Source organism: Coturnix japonica, chromosome Z (assembly GCF_001577835.2).
Source record: "Coturnix japonica isolate 7356 chromosome Z, Coturnix japonica 2.1, whole genome shotgun sequence".
Lineage (NCBI taxonomy): Eukaryota > Metazoa > Chordata > Aves > Galliformes > Phasianidae > Coturnix > Coturnix japonica.
Window position 1 is genome coordinate 22,764,412 of NC_029547.1, and position 22,442 is coordinate 22,786,853.

The following is a 22,442-nucleotide window of genomic DNA, read 5'->3' on the forward strand; positions in this document are numbered from 1 at the left end:
CAAAGGCAATCATAACAATCAAATTACAGCACTGATAGTTCATCTTTGATATTTGTTACTCTTTGCATCTAGAAGTAAACGCACGTACAAATTGTAAAACTAGTTTACATACAATTAAACTATCTGAAGTGACACCTTTATTTCTTCGGTGCAACTATATGTATGGAAATATGTCATGCTAGTATGAACTCTCAGCAAGACATACATCTACAAACTGATTTGTTTCAGCAGATATGTACATAAACAATGTATAAACTGTCCAAATTCTGAGGTTGTGATCTTAAGCACTTCGCAGTGGAACACTATGTAATGGAAACTAAGCAAGAAAAGCATTAAATTTCATGTAATTTTAAATACCAAGACACCGCAAAGAAGAAAATGCATTCAAAAGGAAAAAGGAAGTAAACAGAAATCTTCAGTGTTATATTATTACTCTTTAATTCTTATAATACAAGAGATGTTTAAAATAGCAGTCATCTGAAAATTCCAGTGACTTTCTGAGTACTGGAGCAAAATAAGACCAAATCTCCCCCACCTCCCCAAACTTAATTTGACATAATTTAAAAAGTTGAACTTACTCATTTGTTGGAGCTGAAAGCTTTGATTTTGTTAATTCCTCACCTAAGCAAAGGACAACAGAGTTGTATGACCAAAGCTACAGCATGTTAAAACATAAACATTTTTGCTTCATGTTCAAAGCTAATTATGAATTATTAAAACAGAAAGGGGAAAAATATTATTTCAGATATTGTAAATTCACATGCTCCTGAGATACCTTCTGAAGGAAGGGGACTATACGGAGCAATGTATTTTGGGAGGAAGTATAGATCACTTGAATTTCTTTCTCAAATTACACTGCTTACATCAATTTTATTCTTCAGCAATTCTGGCTTGTTTTCTCACTGAAAAAACCCCAAACAACCTTTACACTCATACACTCTGCCTTCATGGTCATTTTTTGTATTTTTGATTTTAAAACAGAGTACTTTGCAACTTTGTGGATCATACTCAAGATGGTGGAAGGGCTCCATGAACTTACACAAAAATAATCTCCATTTGACTCTTGTTCTTCATCACAGTCACAGACAGTTTCATCTGACTCCCAGCACAGGGAACAGTTAAGTACAGAAAAGGAAGAGATCTATGGAGGTTTCCAGCTGCTTTAAAATTTTGACCAGATTTTGTCCTTTGAATTGACTGTGAGTAGTTTTTTTGAGGGAAAATATCAAAAAGGTATCCAGAATTGACAAGATAAATATTTTCCTACTTAAAATACTGAGTATGTTTATTTCTTAAACAATAAAAAAAATCTATTTTTAGGCTATGTCGAAAAACTAACGTAAACAGACTAGAATTTGAACAGTCACACTTACTGGATGAATTTCGATTCATTTGTGCCTGAAACAGAAGAAAAAACATTTTTTTTTAAATTATTTTTTTTAAAACAATTACCAAATAGAATGCTTAATAGTCTCAGGGTTCTTATTTCCACTCAACTTTCTATGAGGGGTTTTGCTTTCAATGCCAGGTAAAACATTCCAGAGCTTATAGAAAAACAGAACCTGAGCTGTGACAGAACCAATGCACACCCACCCAATGGGACAAGAAAAGACAGGAAAGACATCTGCTGAGCTGATAATGTCAGCACTATTACTAAACCACTTTGCAGTCTATGTCAGTAAGGTTAAACAGTTTTCACATCACACTGTACATCTGACGGATAAAAAAACCCCACATTCATAAGCTCTTCTCATTAACTCTCACACCTAGTATTTGTGCTCAATTGATTTTAGATAAAAAAGATGAATAAAAAGCCATTTTGTACTTACATGACTGTGTCTCTGCTTTCAAAACATGAGGAAAAATAGAAAAATCACCATTAGTATTTTGATGTTATGTAAAGTATCTTCCTGAATCAAAGCCACCATAATCCTGATCTAAATATTGCACTAGATTAATTCTGTAGTACTACAGCTTAATATAAGGCATTACTCTGTGATTAGGCAGAATGCACGCAGTAAAGCTGCACCTTACTAATTGCATATATCCATACTATATAACTAGTTTTAAAAGTCTGAGCATTCCCAAGAGTTAAAGGGAAGTTAAAATCTAAGGGAGACTTATTTTATATTGCAATAAAGTGCACTAAGGGAAACTTACTCTGCAATGAAAAGAGTGAACAGAATAAATTCTGGGCAGTAAATTGAATATTTACAGTAAAGAATCTTTATGACTTTTATTCTTCTTCATTAAAAATACAAAGAACAAAACTACTTACAGATGTTGCTGCAGAAAGAGCAATGTTTCCTATAGAAACTTTTAATTCATCCAATGAAGGCATAGTGTATTGAGAGCTATTATTTGGCTGTACAGGCTTTATTTCTATATGGAACCTCCTGGGTTCATCATCTTCAGAGTCAGAATCACTGGATGAATAGAAATGGTTCTCTTTGATATGTTTTTCTCAGTTAAGGTGGAAATGACAATGGAGTGTCCGTGGTACCTCTGCCAAGCATAACTGCAGAGGATGCAGGAGCATCACAGCCTGCCATTTCTGCAGTTTCACAGGATGCCAGTTACACAGAAGGCTGTCCAGTAAATGAAACACTACCATCAGCCTACAAAGGAATCACAATGACAACTCAGCCTTCAAAACAAGCAAAATATATGTAGCAGTGGTTCTTTATACGGTTCTTCAAATGCATATAAACTCCACTGGGCAAAAGCTCTGAAAGGTCTATTCTAATTCTTAAAAATGCACTTATTTTTACAAGAAACAAAATAAAAGATTTCTTGTACTCTTATCACAAAAAGTTTCTTGCCATCTGGGTGTAGAACACGTAGCCTATATATTGCTTCCATGATTTTCACTTTGAAAGAAGTCAGCCATTTGAATGAAATCTCTTCAAAGCATTCCCTGACAAATGTCAAAACTCTAAACCCTAAAGGCATCCCAAATCCGTTTGGACTGAAAGATTCCCTGAGATCTGGTGAAGCAATATTCAGATATCTCCATCTTAGTCTACCCACTCTCAAAAATCAATCAGATCTGGAAAAACATAATTTTAAATATAAGTAATTTTAGTAAATTGCTTTGTTTTGAAAGGTCCTGAGTTTCAAGATTCATTTCCTACCTATCGGGCTGTTGCACACGGCTCTTGTAAAGTGGCACAGGATGACCACTGAATTCTATTAAATAGTTATAGGCAGAGATCAGTTGAGATGTGAATGCCGTGAAATGAAAGGTCATTTCATGAAAGTTTTTTCAGCACTTAAGACTGGCCTTACAAAGCCCGATTGACAACAAATCATCTTAAGAGTTCCCATATGCAGAATAAATAACCATCCTTGGATGCTATTGGAAAGAAAAGAAGAAAACTGATGACTTCCTGAACCTGGCCAAGATTTTTTGAAGCTGTGGTATAGCCTAGCAGACAAGGATTGCAAATCACTGAGCTTTGTCACTAGATGTATAGACTTTTCCATTTCCTCATGACAGAAAGGATAATGCAGAAAAGAACGTCTGGGTGAATCATTTACTAAGAATGAACGTTATTCACTCCCGTCTCCACTTCATAACTATATATAAAACATAAAGTAACATCCCCCCTAGAACTGGATAATAGTCTTTCACTTTTATATTGGTTTTGTAAATAAGAAACAATATAACTGTTTTTACCAGCAAAGCAAGCTTCCCTGGGGCAACAGAAGAATATTCTGCAAAGTTGATGAGAGCACAGAAGCTTTGAAGGATTGACTCACTTTTAAAGGCGCTTTCCACTCAAAAAATAAAAATAATTTAAAAAATCTACTATTTAAGGTAAATGCAAGTGCAAATTTACCTTTTTTTCTAGTCTCTCCCCAGAAAAGCAGAATACATTCCTAAAAACTAGTGATTTTGCTAAGGGCTTGCTTAGATCTATCACAAGCCAGATCTCAGGTCCTGAGCACAGCCTGCTTCTGCTGAGAGAAAGAGGAAAAAATCTTTTTCTTAAGAGAAAGATTAGAAAAAAATCACGAGCTTCCATAAAAAATGACTCACGGCAAAAACATTATCTACTTAGCACAACAATCAAGAACAAACAATAAAAGCTGTGTTTGGTAAAATAACTTCAATAACAAATAGAAGTTCTAGTTCTGGACTATTGGCACTCATCTTTCTAACGATGTTATAAGGCTGTGTGGAGGATGTAGATATAGAATGGATAACTGTTCATCACGCTTAAGACAGTTCTACTTTATGAACTCTCTGAAAGCTTTTCACAGAGAAAGATCTGCATGGCTACCTTAAAGTTTTTGTTCACATCTTTGCTGTCTTTAGACAAAGATCATCCTTTTGCCATTCCTAATACATCAGATTTAAATGTTAACATTTACACACACATACAGAATCGAGGCTGACAAAATTCTACATAGTTTGCAGAAACTGTGAACAGAAGGATGCAAATTTGAAACGCAAGTACAATGACATCTTACTCTGCTTAACTGTTTAAGCAGTATTCTCCCCCTTCAGAAAACAGCTACAAGACCAAATACATTAGCACAGTAATAGTGAAAAGGATATCCTGTGTGGTTTCTGGCTTAATGCTGTATCCTTCATCGTCTACGTCAGGAATGTTCTAAAAGCAACAACAAAAAAATGGCATTGACAAATTAGAAAAAAAATTCTTACATTCAACTGGATCTCACAAAACTGACAAATTAAAATTTGATTATGATGGCTAATTAATCACTATTCAACATTGATTATTGCAGTTATCCCAAGTTATTCTTTATAGATCAAAACTAGAAAATGTAACAAAACAATTTCCACATTTCCTGTGAAAACCCATTTCCTGTGAGTTTTAATCATCTGCTTTTACAGGTATGCTACCAAAAAGGCCAGAAAACAACAGAAGTATGTTAGGTACCCCACAATTCTTTCTGCTCCAAATATTTTCCCAGTTTCTAATTCTAATTCCTTCAGATAAACCAGTAAAGCTCTGTTGATGCAGGAACATACTATTTACTAAGTACTAGTCAAAGCCTCAGTATGTGAGTAAAAGCACCCCAGGTTGTACATTATATATATAAGCTGTATAGCTTGCAAATTTTATCCCCCTTGAAGAGCCAGCAAGACTGTACTGGTGCTTCAGCAAAAGCAATCTACATTAAGTAAAATGCGTGGATGAAACTTAAAATACACCTCCAGCACTGTCCTGGACTTTAAAAGCTACTGAACAACCAGCAACTTTCGTTCTTCAGATTTTGCAGGTAATTAAATGTAAATTGAGCAAATCACAATAAAAATCATTTAGAATGCCTAGCGAAGGACCTTGTTTTGTAAAAGTGCTTTGAAACAAAGAGAAACAAGTTCCTAATACAATAATCTTAATGTTAATAATGTGGGAGAAAAAAGGCCATGCTTGTGTACATTGCATGTAGATCGATATACTTTTGTATTTGGCTAATTATGCCATTCAAAACAAGAATAAATGAAAAGACAATGAAGGACTTTGTGAAGTGAGATGCCACAGCTAAGATTATTATATAAATAATATAATAATATAATATAATAATAATAAAACAGAACCCAGACATCTTTAACACGTACTGATTGCACCAGTTCCAAATGTTTAAACAAAAACAAGAAGATTCATATTTAAAAGAAAAAGACGTTTATTCTAATGTACCAACAGTTTATCTGTATTGTATTTGAAAACAGGTAGGGGGAGGCAGTCTGAATGAAAGTGAAATATACATGATGACTAAAATATATCTTTCTGAAGTAAGTCATGAGATATAAGAAGATAACTTACGCTAGAAACTTTGAGTGAGCTAGCAAATAGCCAGTGAACCTAAAATTTCAGCTCAGGTTTAAAGACATATTCAGCTTGAATGATTTAGATAAGCATAAAATTGCTGTTCTTCTTTAGAAATCACAAATGGGGTGTCATATTTTACTGAGAGATTCTCCTTTGTATATCCTTCTGACCTTAGCAATTGTGAATTAAATGGAGTGAACTTAAATAAAGATCAAACTTTTTGCCAAAAAAGATTAAGAAACACGATGCTGTTCAAGGTAGGTGATAATTAGAAGGCATATCAAACTAAAGACAGTAAAAATGTATAAACTCATACCATTAAATACAGTACATTTAGATGCAATTTCTTTAAACTTTGAAGACGTGGCCTTCACCACTACTTGATGTAAAAAAAAAAAAAAAAAAAAAAAAAAAAAAAAAAAAAAAAAAAAAAAAAAAAAAAAAAAAAGAAAAAAAAAGAAAAAAAGAAGAAGAAGAAGAAGAAAAAGAACTGGAGAAAAAAATGTAATAAGAGTAGGATCACACGGTCCAGTACCTTAGCTCTACTTGCTTAAATCTGGGTTCTTAGCTACGCTTGACCTCAGGCCGACCTTGTTTATATGCCAAAAAACACTAATGAAACCTGACATCCAAGTAAACAGAACAAAAACATATAGCTAGAGGGTTCTTGCATGTTTCTACTGCAACTTCCAAACTCTGAAATGACTTTAGTTGGCATAATAGTCAATTTTCAATAGATCAGGATAATTCATGGTTAAGATGAATTGAAAAACTACAAAAGTACAACATTTAGTTTTCCTTCCAGCCTGGACATATATGTAAAAGATATTATTACTGGGGAAATACAGCACAAACAACAGAGCTGGAAAATATGCCTGCTTTGGTTTAAAACTGGGAAGAAAAAAAAACCCCTCAGTTTACAGAAAATGTTCTCATTGCACTATTTTAATCCATTCTCTAAAATAAATTGCGTTTGTCAAAGGTACTTTATGCTCTTAGAAGTCTTCGATTTCTTAGTATTTTTGCCTTCACTACTTCTGATTTAGCAAAAATATTTGTAACAACTGTTTATCAGCAACTCCAGCACATAGCTGGTGTGCATAACTTGAATCCTGGATGTCTGAGATGTGATACAACACATTACTGATTCAGGTAATATATAGTTTCAAGTATATGTATACATACATGCACACATATACATACTAATACATGTATATGCATGTATAAAAACTACATTTATAACTTTCTCTTGGCCCTAGTAAGTTTCATGAACTTTCTGGGCTGAATTTTGTTTTGAAGAAATATACCAAAAGGACACAATAAATAACAAAGTAAAACTACATATACAAGAAGCACAAGGGCTTAGAATTCTACTGTCAAAACTCATTTTCAGAGTTTCACTTAATACTTTGTATAATTATTTACTTATATTTATTAATATAAATTCTTATATTATTATATATTAACATGTAAATTATAATATATAAAATATTATATATATTATATATAAATTATAAATCCCACATATAACCTAAAAACAATGGGAGAAACCAAACTGTTACCACATTATTGATTTCTCCTAGGTAGATAGGAAGTAGAAGAGAAGAACATTTGTAGTATTCTGCAATCTATCTACTTCCTTTGTCCCTCCATCATCATCATCAGCACTACTCATAGGTCAGTCACTGGGCCAAAAACCAAAGTATCTTAACTGATCTTCAGTAATACTTCTGCCTTTTTTCTCTCCTTGAATATCTACAGTAGTTATGAGAGCTTCTTATCTCATCTTCCTCAAAGTATGCATCAAATTACCACTGAGCTGAACAGTTTACTACTTCCTTTTTTGCCAGATGAATTCTCTGTCATTTTACTGAAGAAGACTGACTTCCTCCTGCACATTTAGGTGGAGAAAACTCAAAGTAAGCAGTTGAAGCTTGTAGCCTGAAAGAGAAGTCAAAGGAGCCTCTCCAATTTAAATAAATCTGAGATGCAAATTGGACCTTGGTACACCCCAAAGTACAGAGGTTTTGATTACATTCTCCTCCTCTCTTCAGGATACCTAATAGCACATACACACACAAAAACCCAAGGAAGAAGTAGCCAGTCATTTTGTTCCACTGACAGGGACGTAAAAAGAAAAACAAGGTATCTGGAGTGTTCCACCTGCACTGTGGTTAGAAGGGCTCATATCCTGTAATAGCAGCAGCTATTCAGAATAGGTCAGAACTACTCATTACAAAATGTAAGTACAGAAAAAGACTGAAAATAAAAGAATAAATATAATTAAGATTACACTTATTCTACACAGATTAAGAGTATGATATTTCCAAATCCAGCCATATCTTGGCAATAAAAAGTCCATAAATCTATATAATTTGAATTGTATTATAGATATGAGATTAATGAAAACTTTTGGATGCCTCAGTGTATTTGTTTTCACTATAGTTTCCTATATAATAAAAAGGTCCAACATTACATTCTCTGCATTTGTGATTCCCTTCGTAATTACTTTTGAACTTACTGGACAATTTCAAATGGATTTGACAGAACAGAGGACTCAAAGATAATTGCATTACTACTGTTTTCACACACACACAAAAAAAAAAAGGCAGTGAAGTAGAAGAGAGAGATCTTGCCCATATTCCAAATGGGGGAAGGTCTGCAATCAAAACTCAGACCTTAATGGATACAAGTAAAATCTTGTAACGCTTTACCAGAAGAAAAATTCTGCTAGAGCTTTTAACTTCCTGTGGACCTAAGAACATGTCAGACCTACTGGAAACAAGACAATTAGTTCAGCCCATGTAGCAACTAGGTAGGTAGTGAACAGATATACACAACCAAACTTCAGCTGTTATCACTTTCTTGTATATATGCTGTTAGCTTTCTACTTTCTTAATTATCAAGGGAGAACTTTATGGGAGTTACATGTGTAGACTGACACATAGCAACGCAGGAGTTTTTAATCTGCATTATTAATTTTGGAGTAATGAGAAGAGCCAGATGGAACTGACTACTTAACATATGTTCAAAGATCCACAGTATCATGTAGGACTGGTAGATCAAGTATTTAAATCAGTTCTTATTGGATCTTTGATTTCTAAAAATGCAATGTATGTAGCGCAGTGTGTATAATAATAAGTAATTGCAGCATGGTTACCTCCTACAAACCTTCCTCTAAAGAGAAAAACAATTAAAATTCTTGACAAATTAACAGATGCCACCTTTAGAAATGATAACGTTGATAAAAAAAAACCAAACATTGAGATTTTACTGAGTGACCAAAGATGAAAGTCACAATCTTAATCATAATTAAGGGGCACCTTAAGTAAGTTGAATTTTCTGAGAAGTCACCCTTAGTATTTTCTAGCAATTGGATAAAAAATAACAACAGCTTATTTTCTTTTTTCAGTAATACTATTCCAAGCCCAATTTTCTTACATTCATAATCCGTTTCAAAGATGTACACAAAAAAATCCACACTGAGATATCAATATATCTCAGCAGCAACTGCTTTTAAGTTTGAAAAACGAAACAGAAAGGATAGCTTACCTAAAGGTAAAAGACAAGAAAAAGAGAAAAATGAGTGAAATGTGATTTTCTAAATGAGGATACCAGCTCTAAGCATTAAACCACTCTGGGGAAAACTTGATTGCAAGGGGTGAAATGGATCTCATCTATAGCACATTGCATCATTTTCCACAACAGTAATAGATTTTGCTACTAAAACATTCTACCAGTTTGAGTAATACTGCTGCTTGTAAAAAGCAAGAAGAAACGACAGATCAAATTTTGAACTCTAAATGCATGAAAAAAAACAACCCTATGAATTAGAAAAAAGAGAAGGCTATGAAACTGTTAGCCTTGTTAAATGCTATGAGAGTTAATTTTAAAAAATAATTGTACTTAAATATAACAATTAACTTAAATGATTGCAGTGGTCTTCCTCATGAAGCCAGAAAGAATGTCAGATTAATTTACAGTAGCGTTGATTATCTTCTGAAAATGTGGAGACCAAAATAAGTAAGGAAGAAAATAAACACTGCAAGTCAAACCCAGTTGTGTTTCACTCCAGTGACTCAACCCAAACTGTCAAAAGACATTATTTCCCTGAAAAGCCTAATAATTATGGGGATAATTCTAAATTTACTTAGCTTTAAATGTACTCAAGAAAAAAATGTTTGGTTGAATCCAAGATGACTTTGTATAGGACGAAACAACTGTCTCATATGATGCTTACAAAGCTCTTCATAGACATTTATATTACATAGCAAAATTAACCTTTCCTTATTTAGAAAAAAGGTCTGAGTAGATTATTTTAAAAAACTAAATTACTCAAAAGGAAGTTTTCTACTAGGTACCAAAATCTACAGACACCATACTCAAGAAATAAATTTCTACAACAGGTGAATCTGGAGAGTTAAACTTAAACAATTCTGTAAATTACTTCCTACCATAGCTACAGGAAGCTCCTATCTCCATGACATATAATTCAAGACAACCTACATGTTTCAATAGAAACAAAAGGCTTTATTAAGTAAATAAAAAGTGTTAACATTTGCAATTACTACTTATTTTTATTTTAAAAAATCAAATAAAAAAATTGTGATGCTGAGAGCCAGAGCATGAAAAAATTGCATCTAGAAATACTATGCTTAAGGCAATATTTTAAAAACTACACTGCTATACTCCACTGTAAGCAGTCAAGCAGAACTGCATTAATTTCAGAAGGGTTGTTCAGGGAGATAGTGATAATGCAGAGGAATATGACGATGCAAAATTGGATCCTCATGAAAACACACCAAACCTTTAACTCAGAATCTATTAGACAAGCAGTTCAAGCCACTAATTTGCAAAATAAAGTAGCAAATCATCGTTGTAAAAACATCCTGTTTAAAACCTGAAATGGATGGAAATATAAACGTATTAAAGATGAACATCTTTATGTACTGTGAAAGATTATGTTCTGAGTGAAAGTAAAACTTCAATTACGTTGGTGAAATAGTAAATCCTCTATCACATAAATAACACTTAGCAGGGCCTGTATGTAAACCATGTTCCATTACATTGCCATGCCTGATATGTTAGCACACACATTTATGTTAGAAATAAGTCTACTTACAACTGAGTCTGCATCTGGACACTCCCTGTAAAAAAAATAAATAAAGATAAGGTAAAATTACACAACACATAGATGGTTTTATTCATACTGTCCCAGAACTTCCTTCTTTTAATACTTTCAATTAATTTGGAACATTGATTTTGATTCATTTGCCTCACCAAGTCTGTTAAAATTTTCACTATATTATCTACATATGACTGGATGAGAATAAACAAACAGACAAAAAAACCCTAAAAATTTATGCTGAAAACTCCACAGAAGAAAAACTCACAATAAATACTGAAAAACCAAACTCACATCACAGTGAAGACACAAAGAATCAGGAATTCCACATCGTATTTTAGATGAATACACTCAAAATAGTCAGGCCTCTGCAGATTATGTGTGCAGTAAGTAAAAGTCACCAACCCTAATGAAACATTTCGTACAATAACCAGCTCTCAAAGCATTAACACTATTCCTGAAGGAATTCAGATATTTTCTCCTTGGGAATTTCATTCCTAGTTCATGTTTGTTAAGCACAGTTATGGTCAAGCACAAGAAAATGTTGGAAAAAATAAAATGCATCTTAAAAAACACTTTGAAAAAGTGTTTGATAGGAATGAAGTGATTTACAAAAACATTATTTGTGTATGTTATGATCCTCTGCACTAACTTGGATTAAAGCAGTAACCAATGAATGCAGAAAGAGAAGGAATTACATTTAAAGTACGTGGTAATACTTCAGGAGTATACAGGCCCTTTCTAATCTGCAACTTGACAAATAACACTGTAAATGCAAATGCAATTGAAAAACAACATTTTGATGCAGTCAAATTAAAAAGAAAAAAAAACAGACAATCTACTTAAGGAAAGCAGAGAAACCAAAACTAGCAAAACAAGCAGACATGCCACAGAGCATGGGAACAAAGATGCAAAACACAGCTTATTTTTGTTGTTGTTATTGCTTTAGATGCTTGTCAGCAAAAAACATGCACATAAAGCTTACCCAAAATCATGCCACATTAATGCAATAATCAATGTTAACAACAGATTCAGGCAAATAAATTCCAGCTTTGGAAATGATGCATGTTACACTACAGTTATGGTATGTATACTACACGACAAGCTTTACTCAACTAAGCAACTTACTTAACTAAGTTTTACATTTAGATTTAGATCATTATATTCAACATGGATATCTGAAGTTGGAATTTTAAATGCTGTACAGCTGATTAATGTAGCAAATCTATTCAGTGCAGCCTGTTATGGTACTGACAGTGAAATGAAGGATTCTATTTTTTTCCTGAATGGCCGAGCACAAAAGAAAACTTGTGTGAGTCTAATCGTCCTATGTCTGATCTCCCCCTACTGGTTAAGCTGAAACAGGAGTAACAGAAAACGCTATTTTAAAAGCTATTCTGCAGCCTAAAGAGACAAAGTAACCAAAAGATTCTCAGTGCTGATGAGGTGAAAAGCAAAGACATCAGGTTTTAGATGGATATAGTTTTACGCTACTAGATGCATGGCCTTTTAAGATTAAAGGACCAGATCATGCTTTGACTACAATGTAATATATTTCAGAAAATGAGGACTTCTTGTGGGAATCTAAGGATTCTAGCTAATAACTAATTCAAACAAATAATGAATAACACAGAAAAATGTAATAAGTATGACATTTACCTGTGCAAAAATACTGACAGGTACAATGCCCAGTTTGGGTGTCAATTCTTCAGAGACTGATAAACTCCTCACAATACTGATAAACTGAGAAGCCTAGAAACCTTGAGTTACTTATTATAGGTTTGGAGCTCTACACAAGCTAAACAAGCTGCCAGTGCAATTTAATATGACATTAGGAAAGGTCTTGACCTCTTTGTGCAGAAAATTTTCTTATACAGAGTTCTGTCATGCAGATCATCAGCTGAAGAGGAAATCAAGCAAAATTTAGACAAGCAATAAAGAGATGATAAATGACTATTAAAATATTTTACTGAAGAACATAATGGATCTTCTATAACTATATAACCAAATATTCAAACACATGATGTTCTAAATATGTAATATGATAAAATAGGGATTAATGCAAGGATCTTTGTAAAAATCGATGCCATGTGTTATATAGTAGGTCAGTATCATGCAGGTATACTTCTTTCTTACTAACCTCAGCATCTGTTCATTTTTGCATTGTGAGTAAAAATAGAAACAAAAACTATAATAGAAATCAAGTTTAACTTCAAATTGTTGCAAGTAAGGCAACATATTTTTCCATTTCAGATTTTAGTTGTCCAATGACATCCCTATGTAATGAAAACCAGAAATTCTTCCAGAAAGAGACAAACATACTATTTTTTCAATATTAAGTATAATGTATCTGGGAAAAGGTAGCTTTTATACTAGCAATCTGAACAAGAAAATTTCTTTCTGTTATGGGTCAAGGATACAACTGAGATGAATAAATCTGGAGCTTCCTGGCCTTTACTCACTCCAGAAAAGTTACTCTGACCCTTAAATTTTCCTGGAGGCAGGTTAAACTCATTATCTGGTAAAGAATGAATGGAAGGAGATACTTGGTTTGCAAGCAAGTTAATGACATACACAACAAGCGATCAGCTTGTGAAATAACCCATTTAGTAGCAATTTTTGTTCTTGTTGGAACAGGAAAAGTACAAAACCCAAAGAAATAGCAGTCTTCAAAACTCAATATGAAGAATCATACAACTTTCTAGTTAAGTTAATGCAAGGAACAAAAAGCAAATGAATGAGCATAATGCTGCTCACAGTTGCAAGTGTAGCATCTCAAAAATGTGTAGTAAATCACTCTTTACAAAGACTGCAATTTCTAAAATATGTACAAAGAAACTTAAAAAAACTAAAATCATCAAATATTTATAACATTCTAGTTTAAGCATTCTAAACTAAATCATCACCAAAAAACTCATACTGTGCAACTGTATTCTTAATCTTTTGCTGACCAAAATCATATTTTATACATTTATCTCAGCATTTATTTCAGCATATGAAAATACTGAAGAGAGAGCAGGAGGAGGACTAAATCACAGAATGGAAATATAGAGGAATGACTTAAAACATGTGACAGCCTGGATCCTTAACTGCATCTTCACAGCAAAAAGAAAAAATATGGCTCAGAAGTATATAACTGTTAAAATTAAACGCAAAAAGAAAAATATCTATAAGGCACTTCATATGTGTAAAAAATCTGATCTTAGGCACTCAGCACTATCTTAAAAAATTATTTCCTGAAAAGCTTAAATAGCTACAAAAATCACAAACAGCTATGACATTTTCCTATTGTCAGCAATCTTCTAAACATGTTATAACACAAATTTCCACTAGGCATCAGCTCACATCCACACTTGCACAAGTTTTCATAAAAAACAAAACTTTAAGCTGAAATACACTTACACAGATTCAGTATCTTTTTCCTTTTTCATTATTCCTGATAAACCAAACGGCTTCCTCTTCCTTGGTTTTATCCCTGCAAAACAGAACATTTATCTTTTAGAGAACAAAGAGTTGAGTGTATGTCTAGCACCTCCAAACACTGGTGCTTACCAATATCAATACCTTCTAAACACTGATATAATGTTTGATACAAACAGATAGCAATGGAAATAGTACCAAGCAAAACAAACACAAAATATCTGTAATATCATTCCAGTGTGCTGCTAAGTGACACACCAATAAAAAAAATAAAATACAGTTAAAACTACACATTACTAATGTGAGTCATTACAAAACTGATTTGCAGTGTACGTACAATTCTCAGTGTTCAGTATGCTAGACCATTAACTCTTTTACAAAAGATTGAAGCACTTCTAGTTATGAACAAAGGGAGTCTGCACACAGAAACTCAGCAGGAGCTATTCCTCCAGCTGAACAGCAACGGATCAGAATCATGGACAGAATAGCACTAGGATGAGAAGCCAAATCTGTCTCTATCAGCCATTGATTCTCCTAAGAAGTAGGATCTTTGGCCCATAAAGAAGTGAACATCACTTGGCTTTCCTGCTTATGCTGACTTCATGATTTTTCCAGTGCTGTAGCCACTACTGAGTCTGGAGTTATGACTCTCCTCCTGTCTTCTTTTCCCTAAGGCCCCCTATTTAATGATGTTGTCCCATGATATCAAATACATATGGTGGTTTGTCAGTAGAGGTTGAACCCACTGACATTCACTGACACTTGCTGAATATTTCTGGAGACCAAATAGTGAATGTGAGGACATGGGAGGCAATGCATGGTGTATTCTTACAGTAGCTACAGTGTGTTACCTACCCTGGTACAGATGTTAAGAAGTGTAGCTCACAAGCTCACGTTCATCAGTGGTGTTTCATCAGTGGTGAAAATGTGTAGCTAATGGGGGTGACTCTTGAAAAAGTGTTTTGTAGCTGAGAATTTGCTCTATGAAATAGTGTTGTTGAGTGATTCGTATCTGATGTAGTTTCCATGGCAATAAATAGGAGGCGTTACTTTTAGAGTGACTTACATACACAGCACATAAGGCATCTTTCCACTCCTGGAAATTTTCCAGGTGAAATAATTAAAAATTTCTGAAATCAGGTAGTTGTAAACTTTGCTGTATCTTCTGTTTTCACAGGCGTACAAATAGCTCCAAAATTATTTTAAAGTGCTAGTCTGACATTCATATCCAGACCAAAACAACAACAAATAGAATACAGGCATGGTTTCTTAACAGGGATCTCCCCATTACTGCAGTCAAGAAAAAGCTTTAAGTCTCAGCTGCAGCCTTGGCAACTTGAGAACTGTTGGCCAGTACAGCTATTCTGTCAGCTCCGCTGTTCCAAAACTAAATACATAGTGTATGCAAACAAAACAGTTCTTAACCACTTTAAACAATTCCCTAAGTAAAATAAGTTACACCAACAAAGGAAGCCTTTGTGACCATAACATTGCATTAAAATTGGTACAACCAACATAGCAACAATGGAAATAGCCTGGGCCATATTTTGACACTCATAAATTAAGTTACACAGACATAACTGAACCAAATCCAAACCTCTCAAAACATAAGGTCTCAGCAAAAGTACATTTATAATAAACAATAAAATCCTCTGACAACGGTGAATTAGGCTTATAAACAATTACTGTAGGTCTTATTTTCTCTTAAATTTGCTTTTCAAAATAACAACTGTTTCTTAGTCTGCTAATATACTTTTAAGTTAAATACATTCACAAGCTACTCCCTATTTGCTCCTCAGTTTCAGGTACTATGTACTGCAAATAACTGCTACAATAACTCACCTTCAACTGCACTGGATGTATTACATTCCTCAAATTCAATAGGACCTTAAATAAATTAGAATAAAAATAAACATTAGATTAAATTTAATTCCAAGTGAAAGTCAAACACTGCTAATATTTCCTGAAAACATTAGGTAATCTATTTAAAATTTTAAATGGCAAAAGAAAACCACAATGGCACAGTCAATGGTGAAACAGTTGATAAAATCTTACACATAAGGCATACCATTAAATATTTTTACTCCTTCACAGTGAAAAATTATAACTCTAATGCACGCTGACCAAATATAATTTAAATATAATTTAATACCCTATGTTATTAAAACCAGGTGAAACTCAGTCCAAACTGTATCTGCAGCATAGTATCAATATAAAGCTTTAGATTTATTCTCTTTTAATAGAAGAAGAGCTATGCACACAAAGTCAAAAAAGAAAAAAGGATAGCTATAGTCCTGATATTGAGATCCACATTCTTCCTAACTTATTTCCTCTGCTTCTTCTTCATGGCCAATTACTTGGACAATTAGAAGGGATGTAGAGAACCTTAAAACACAGCAACAAAAAAGGCAAGAACTTCAAAGAAATCATAAAGACTGAGCAAGACAAAACAAAATAAAATCAGTACTGTTTAAGAACAGTATCTAAATAAGTTCTTATTTATATAATTTCCTGTTTCCTCGGTTATAACGTCTTGTTACATCTGACACAAGACGTCATTGCAAAGGTCAATTTCAACACTCATTCCTTCAGTCAAGTTAAGCCTAGAATTTGTTTAGCTCCAACAAAGACCCAACAGGAAACTGAGCTGGCAGAAAAGCAGTGGATTTCAAAAAGATGCTGGTGGGGAGTTAGAAAGAATCCCACCAGCACTTGAGCAAGTGTTAAGAAAGCAAATAACAATAAGAATAGGGGCCTTGGCCATGTTGAAAGAGCAGGCTGCAACTGCAGCCACAGAAGTGAAAACAACACTAAGCACCGTAACAGTATGACACAATGCTCATCTTCACATTTTCGGGGAGTACACATAAGTTTACAGGTACATGCATTATAGAACAATGTGCTTCCTATTCTGTAAGCCAGCAGATCTTTCATTTTTGGCCTCTCTTCTACTTCAATTTACCACTGCTGCTCCGAAAGTAGTGCCTCCTGTTTTATGATATTGTTGGGTGATATCAGAGGTGGATACCTTCCCACCAGTGTTCCATTACATGCTTTTACTGTGTGACAGATGGTAGCAGAAGGGCTCTGTGACGGAATGGTGCCTGACATGGAAACTTATAGGAAGCAAAGGTGTGTCACTGAATTCCTCCATGTGGAAAAAAAAGCACCCACTGATATTCATTGACATTTGCTGAACATTTGTGGAGATCAAACAGTGAATGTGAGGACAGTGAGGCAGAGCATGGTGCAGTCTGGCAGTGGCACAGACGTTTTCAAGTGCAGCATGCTTGAAAAACACTGTTTTGTAGCTGAGAATTTGCTATAGAAGTGTTATTGTGATCTTTGTATCTGTTGCAGTTCTTCGTGGAATCAAATATTAGGCATTACTTTTGGAGCAACTTACACATTTCAGCTCTGCAAGGGAGGCTGAAATCTTGAAAATTTTGATAAAAAGGACTGGAAATAAAGTAATTGTGTTAACTTTATATACAGAAACTGTTTTCAGTCCTAATCCTAAACAAATGTGACAGTAAATCTGATTTATCTTTTTAATGAAATTAATACTATTCCAGAACACCTATTAAAAAGCCAAAGGCTATGCAATTTTCAGATGTTCACACATAAAATAAGAGATGCAGGCACTTTCCAGTGTTCTCCCTCTCCTGCTTATTTATTTGCACTTGATTTGTGTGGTTAATTACCTTAAATGACTATATTTGTAATGTAACCCCTAAAATGCATATTTAACTCTTGAAGTGTAAAATTGCATTCATATCAGTATAAATAGTTCATTTTGATAACACTTCTCACACACAAAAAAGTTATGCTTATATCAAACATAAATAAAGACAGTTGAGAAACTGATGATGTAACTCCACACCCAGTAATGATAAACAAATTGAGTTATTGTAGACATATTAGCTTAAATCTGCCAGGTACATAATTTGAAATCTCACAGATATCTGCATTTATTGTAATGATCACTACATCTGCATTTTTTTTCCTTGATAGTTAAAAAAAAAGAAAGTGTAGAACCACCTTTAGCACAAATGTCTAGTATCATTCATATCCCATTTTTATCATAATGTAGTTACTGAGCCTCCAAATGAAGCTTCTGAAAGCAGAATATCAAAAGGTCAATTTCAAATGTCAGTCTTAAACTGCTCTAACTGCTCTTAAATTAAATTTAAATTAAAGAAAAACTTCAAATGCAAGTCTAATTATTCAGTATGACAGACAAAATGCAAATGCCGAACAGATCTCTCATTCTACTCTATATTGTAAGCATGTGGACATTTTAGGCTGCTCTTCCAATCACTCATCCTTTGCTCTTAAATTCACAGTACAGCAAAGTCAGTGTGTCGCATAAATCAGCACATCTGTATTCTTCACAAAGCAAAGCAACAAAAAAGGAAGAAACACAGATTCAGAGAACTGCAGACATCCACATATCTATAATGATGTCACCAGCATTTTATATTAGCTATACTGTTCAAAACATGTCGAAAAAGAAATGCAGAAATATAGTATAAAACATAGAAGCTGAAGAACAAATTCATTTCTTCTTCAGAGCTACAGACAGTACATTTTCCACCAATTTGCTAGAGATTCAACTGTTTCTTCTATACATATTACATTTGGCCATGAGAAAGTACAAAAGCTAAGCCTACCACAAGCACTCTTTGGCAAAACAAAAACAGAAGGAAAAATTGTAATCAACAGAGTCTTAAACATATTTTGAGAGGAAAACAATACTAAAACCTTTTCAGAATTACCTGTCCCAGTTACTAACACTGATCCTGTTAAGACTTCCAAATGAATGATTAAAATACAGAAATATTCCAAATTTCTGCAGTTTCTCATCCTTATTTCAGATATCTTTCATTTTCACTTCAACACAAGCAGAAAACAAAGATCAATACATTGAGTGTTAAAACACATCAAAGTTATACATGTTTGTCTTTGAAGGTATATTTTCATTTCAGTTTAAGGTCTTAATTCTAAGAGATACTTGTGTTCAGTACTGAAGTACCTCCCCTAATTCATGTCAGTCTTTCAAAAATGTGTTCTTCTTTGATTTGAAATATTTCTTGTTACTTAAGAACTGTTACAGACCATAGTGAGATAAAAGTGCAACAAATTTCAGCAAGCAGGGCTTACTACTCATGAATGGAGATATTAAATGTACTTTCTTCCTAATGATACCAATTGGCTTTATGGTCACTCAGGATGTGTAGTTAATACAGAAATCCCTTCTCTCCACATGCTCCTTCCTTTCCCTGCATCCACTAGTCGCTTTATTGCTAGAAAGTAAAATATAAATAATGAGAAAAGCTTTCTCTCACAACAGACTGTGTGAAACAGCTAGAGTTCTAAAGAAACATTTAATCCTAACTTACTTTTTTCTACCCAATGCAAATTCCTGTATAGCTCTTCATTTTTTGGAATGTCATAAGTTTACAGCACTCATGGCTATCACTAATGAATCCACAGACTAAGAAATTAGGGTTATATTTTTCTTCCAGTATCCAAGGAAGAATTTTTCTATTTTCTATTAATTTGTATTTAACCTGCCCCTGCCATGTTGTACTACTTGGTTATAGCAAAGCAAGCAAGGGCAAATTCCCACATTTTGCTTTCTTAAGCAGAATACTGAATTCTGCAGTAGCTCTGAATTTTCTCAAGTTTTGTTCTGTAACTTCAGATCTCTCAGCAGTTCTGTTCCCTATATGCCTGTTGTAAAGAGCACACTTTGCCTGGGGTGTGGTATTTTTAAACCAAAATAACATTTCAGAAATAGACATTTTATGTGGTACTCTATGTTGAGCCAATTTAGAAAACAGAATAGCTGTGACGAGCTTTTGGTAGTCCAGAATATAGCTGGGAGTTTCTCATGAGCAGATGGCTGTGAGCCCAAAGAGGTAATACACTGTCATCCAGCTAGAAAGCAGTGTGTGCTGCGGCTACACCGTCTCCCGCTATAACTAGATGCAGTCGCCCAGCCAGCCAAAAGGCCATAGGTACATGCTGCTATTGAAGAAAAGCATTGATAAGGATTTCAGAGCTTTCCTAAAAGGAATCACACACACGCACACACCCCAACTGACCACTGTACTTGTGTATCTGGATAACAAAAGAATCTGTGCCACCACTGAAAAAAAACTTCAAAAAAAATTCTTCTCTGAACACCAAATCCTACCTTTCTAAATCCTGCTTTCTTAATCATTAGATGATACACTTAAAAAATCCTCGTGGGCTAGCACTAATGGAGAGGAGGTTTAATATATAGATGCACGTCAAAGCATGAAAACGTGCTGGTATGACAAGAAACTTCACAACAGCTACATGGAGATGACGATGTGCTACCACTTCCCTAGGAGGCAAGTAATCTTAACATACTTGCGTCCAAACACTGAAGCACAGACAACGGGTTAATTCCAACGAGGATTCCACCCCCAAATCCATATGATTGACTTAACAGCACTGATACTTTTTGCTTACAAAACCTAACTCTTCACAGTCTAGTCTGAAATTTTCAAAGGAAGGATACTAACAGACTTTCCTCTGCAATATCCAAAGAAAGACAAGCAGTCGCTTCACATTTAACAGGTACTGGTGATGATCTGAAGCCATTCCCTGACACTGACATTTTTACTGAAGTCTCAGGAATCCTTGCCACACGATAGCCCAAAGCATTGAAGCCTTCTAGATCTCACCACACTGCAATAATAATGATAATAATCTGCAGCACTACAATCCAAGCACTGAAATTTCCTTTGTTCCTTTTTTCATAAAAAGAAAATAATGTAAATTGAGAAGCAAGCCTATTCTCAAGCGTAGTATTAGAACTAAAGTACAAGTATGAAAATCAAATGTATATCTTAAGACATTTTAAGTAAGTAAAAATTAACTGCTAAGATCTAGCTCACCTCTAATGAAAGACCTTGCATTAGTGTTCTAGTCTAGAAAAGACTGGATTCGGGCTCCACATAATTTTCTTGAAGTCTGCCTGTTGCTAAGTTGACAAATAGAACTGTATCTCAGTGACTTAAATATCTGAAATACCTGCTCATAGACTTTAAAATTAATAGGTTTATTAATACAGTACATATAGAGGGTAGAAAAATAATAATATGTATTGTCTAAATATATATTAGCCTTTACAACAGATATGAATATCCTGTGGGATTTTAATCACTTAAGTATATGCAACTGGCCTGCACGACGGTAATGAGAACTTAGTTCCTACAATGGAGGGGGCCAGAAAACTCAGTAAGCTACTCTAATTGTACATTAATGTTCCCACCAAGTATCATCCTAAAGCATTTTCAAATCCAAGCTGCTACAGTTCACAGCATGCCACCTGCAGGAACAGATACAGATAGGAAGACAAGGCAAATGGGCAATGGTTTTACAGACGTGTGGAAACAAACAGCTGCTACTCGACAAGAGACTGAAGCAAATAAACCAGTAGTGAATCAGTTCATGGTTCCTGAAAATGAGGTGGCTATGGTTTGCTATAACAGAAAAGCATAATTTGAATAAATGGACATTTTCCATTTTAATTAATCTAACAGCTTGCAGTAAGTGACACTAATATAAATTAAGTAACAGTCTATTGCTTGGGATGCATCTCCTAGTCTATTTGGAAAATATAGGTACAACATTTTTTGTTACAGGAGGCATGTGAGTACATGGATTTTTAATGAAAATAAAAAGAAAAATGGATGGCACACTCTACAAAGATACTTATTCAAATGGAGAAATATAATTGTGCTGATGCAATTATACTGTTAAATACAATGTAGTACCTACTGCATGTTCAGCTTCTATCAGTGGGAGCAGTATTCTCAGAGAACACACCAGGCAAGAGCAAAACAGGGTTTGTTTTCCTAAGTAACAACCTTCACACCATTTACTAGATTTGTCTACAAAGTAATGCTAATTGTTTTGAATACAGTCATGTTCTTTCTCAACTAAGCAGCCCAAACACCTAACTCTAACACACGAGGAAGTAAACATTGAAAAAATAAAGGCTTTGCTAGGATTGAATAACTGAGATCATTGGTAATTTGCCTAACAGAGGTGAA

At 34.2% G+C, this 22,442-nt stretch overlaps 1 protein-coding gene across 5 annotated transcripts in view; it reads right to left on the bottom strand.

The window, feature by feature from the left end:
* Positions 1 to 22,442, bottom strand: part of FCHO2 (FCH and mu domain containing endocytic adaptor 2) — a 79,438-nt gene that overhangs the window by 20,767 nt on the left and 36,229 nt on the right. For 3 of the 5 annotated variants that reach the window (XM_015848831.2, XM_015848833.2, XM_015848835.2), the window contains exons 9-16: positions 16,192 to 16,236; positions 14,332 to 14,404; positions 10,927 to 10,951; positions 4,565 to 4,619; positions 2,279 to 2,457; positions 1,830 to 1,844; positions 1,374 to 1,398; positions 579 to 621 (exon numbers count right to left, since the gene is read on the bottom strand). In XM_015848831.2, coding sequence (XP_015704317.1) covers positions 579 to 621; positions 1,374 to 1,398; positions 1,830 to 1,844; positions 2,279 to 2,457; positions 4,565 to 4,619; positions 10,927 to 10,951; positions 14,332 to 14,404; positions 16,192 to 16,236 — 460 coding nt within the window. The remainder of the gene's footprint in view (positions 1 to 578; positions 622 to 1,373; positions 1,399 to 1,829; positions 1,845 to 2,278; positions 2,458 to 4,564; positions 4,620 to 10,926; positions 10,952 to 14,331; positions 14,405 to 16,191; positions 16,237 to 22,442) is intronic. The other 2 variants (XM_015848834.2, XM_015848832.2) reach the window with 1 other exon arrangement.